The sequence below is a fragment of the Lepidothrix coronata genome, unplaced genomic scaffold (assembly GCF_001604755.1).
Source record: "Lepidothrix coronata isolate B3197 unplaced genomic scaffold, Lepidothrix_coronata-1.0 Scaffold459, whole genome shotgun sequence".
NCBI lineage: Eukaryota > Metazoa > Chordata > Aves > Passeriformes > Pipridae > Lepidothrix > Lepidothrix coronata.
In genome coordinates, this window is record NW_016690639.1 from 34,412 (window position 1) to 37,192 (window position 2,781).

Sequence of the window (2,781 nt, forward strand, 5' to 3'; positions counted from 1 at the left end):
CTGGTCTGGAATGGGAACAGACCAATAAGAACTGGTCTGGAATGGGAACAGACCAATAAGAACTGGTCTGGAATGGGAACAGACCCATAAGAACTGGTCTGGAATGGGAACAGACCCATAAGAACTGGTCTGGAATGGGAACAGACCCATAAGAACTGGTCTGAGTTGGGAAAGATTGGCAGGAACTAGTCTGGAATGGGAAAAGACCGGTCTGGGAGTGGCAAAGGCCCATCAGGGCCGCTCTGAGATAGAAAATCACCAATTGCAACCGGTGCAAAGCCGGGAGATGCCGGTCGGGGATCACTTTTGGGTCCTGTCGGGCAGCCGAGCGCCCGCCAAGCGCCACCTGGGTTCTTCCCCCAGAGGAGAAGCTGGAGCCGCCGCAGGCCATGAACGCCCTGATGAAGCTGAACCAGCTCAAGCCGGGGCTGCAGTACAAGCTGGTGTCCCAGACCGGCCCCGTGCACGCCCCCATCTTCACCATGTCCGTGGAGATCGACGGCAGCACCTTCGAGGCCTCGGGGCCCTCCAAGAAGACGGCGAAGCTGCACGTGGCCGTCAAGGTGAGAGGGGGAGCGGGAAAACCCCGGGAAAGCCCCGGGATGGGGCGGGAGCAGCTCGGCCCTGGTGGGCGCTCGGGTGTGCTCAGGTGGGGAGGGGTGTAAATGGGGGCACAGGCGGGTGTGGGGCTGGAAGTGGGGGCACGGACAGGCGCGCCCGTGGGATTCGGGGAGCACCTGTGGGATTTGGGGAGCGCCCGCGGGATTTGGGAATGCCGAGCGCCGGGGTCTGGTGGGTGGGGCAGGCAGGAGCCCCTGGAGCCGAGCAAGGCCCCTGACCCCGCTCTGCCTCTCCAGGTGTTGCAAGACATGGGGTTACCCACCGGAGTGGAAGGCAAAGACTCCGGGAAGGGTGACGAGTCGGCGGAGGAGACGGAGCAGAAGCCGGTGGTCGTCGCTCCTCCGCCCGTCGTCGAAACGGTGTCGACGCCCACGGCGGCCTCGCCCCCGGCAGATCAGACCCCCGAGGTGAGCACAGCGGGGGGAACACGGCCTCGGGGTGGGGACACAGCCTGGGGGGGTGGGGGACACGGCCTGGGGGTGACCGTTGGTTCTCCGGGTCGCAGTCGCGGGTAAAACCCGAGGCAGACGTGGCTTCGTGGCGTCGCTCCCCAAAGGATGTGTCAAAGGGAGAAGCAGCTCCGGGCCCGCTGGGGGTTGGTTCTGGGGGTTCAGCCGCCCTTCTCCCCTTGCAGAACGTGAAGCAGCAGGGACCAATCCTGACAAAGCACGGGAAGAACCCCGTGATGGAGCTGAACGAGAAGCGGCGCGGGCTGAAGTACGAGCTGATCTCGGAGACGGGCGGCAGCCACGACAAGCGCTTTGTCATGGAGGTGAGGGGGGGCACCTGGGCTCCAGCCCCTTCCCAGGAGCTTGGTTCATCCCATCCAGGGTGGGTTGGGTGGGAAAAGAGCTTGGGAAGCCACCTCATCCCCCTTCCCAGGAGTTTAAACCTTCAAACCCAAGTGGTTCGGGTTGGAAAAGACCTTTCAAAGCTCATTAATGGGCCGGGAGACAGAGTCTCATCCAGCCTCACCCAGAGCACTCCCAGCTCTGGGATTGCCCGTAGGCGCCATAGAAATGCTTCATTTTCCCAAGTGGCCCCATCTTTTGGTGCCCTTTCCCGCTGACACGGGCGCTTTCCTCCCTTCCCAAGGTGGAGGTGGACGGGCAGAAGTTCCAAGGCGCCGGCTCGAACAAGAAGGTGGCCAAGGCCTACGCGGCGCTGGCCGCGCTGGAGAAGCTGTTCCCGGACGCTCCCGTGGCCATCGAGCAGAACAAGAAGAAAAGAGCCCCCGTGCCAGCCAGGGGGGGCCCCAAATTCCCAGTCAAAGTGAGTAAATCCCCACTTCCACGGCTCTGGGGCGCAGCTCGGGGGGTCGGCGGCTCCGGGGTCTGATCCCTTCCTGGGGCTGGGAGTGGGGTACAGGCAGGTGGGGAGAGGTGGATCTTGGGGCCTGCAGTCCCAAACCCCCTCAGGTTTTGTGGCAAACGCCCTCCGGGTTCGGGGGCTCCCGAGTTCCCGGTCCCACCCCCGCGGCTCCAGGGTGGGAGCCGGTGGGAGCTCCGGGTGTTCCCCTCCAGGGGAGGTGTTCTGGGAGGCTCTGGGTGACACCTCCGTCCTCTCTGTGTCTCTCTGTGCCCTCAGCAGCACAACCCGGGGTTCGGCATGGGGGGCCCCATGCACAACGAGGCCCCCCCGCCCCCCAACATGCGCGGCCGCGGCCGGGGCGGAAACATCCGGGGCCGCGGGAGAGGCCGGGGCGGCTTCGGCGGCAACCACGGCGGCTACATGAACACAGGTGAGGGCCAGACCCCCCCAGGGAGTGAGAACCCCCTCTGGCATCCTGGAGGGGCCAGAACACCCCAAATGGGAATGATCCCCCTCTGGAACTGTGTCCAGAGCACTTGGGGGGGCCAGAACATCCCAGATGGGAATGATCCCCCCTCTGGAACTGTGTCCAGAGCACCTGGAGGGGTCAGAACACCCCAAATGGGAATGATCCCCCCTCTGGAACTGTGTCTGCAGCACCTGGAGGGGCCAGAACATCCCAGATGGGAATGATCCCCCCTCTGGAACTGTGTCTGCAGCACCTGGATGGGCCAGAACATCCCGTATGGGAATGATCCCCCTCTGGAACTGTGTCTGCAGCACCTGGAGGGGCCAGAACATCCCAGATGGGAATGATCCCCCCTCTGGAACTGTGTCTGCAGCACCTGG

The 2,781-nt window shown here is 64.0% G+C and overlaps 1 protein-coding gene across 1 annotated transcript in view; it reads left to right on the forward strand.

Annotated features, from left to right (window-relative positions):
- Positions 1-2,781, forward strand: part of ILF3 (interleukin enhancer binding factor 3) — a 19,616-nt gene that overhangs the window by 11,587 nt on the left and 5,248 nt on the right. Inside the window, exons 10-14 of the mRNA XM_017839696.1 lie at positions 364-563; positions 858-1,028; positions 1,256-1,393; positions 1,717-1,893; positions 2,209-2,362. Of these exons, the coding sequence (XP_017695185.1) occupies positions 364-563; positions 858-1,028; positions 1,256-1,393; positions 1,717-1,893; positions 2,209-2,362 (840 nt within the window). The remainder of the gene's footprint in view (positions 1-363; positions 564-857; positions 1,029-1,255; positions 1,394-1,716; positions 1,894-2,208; positions 2,363-2,781) is intronic.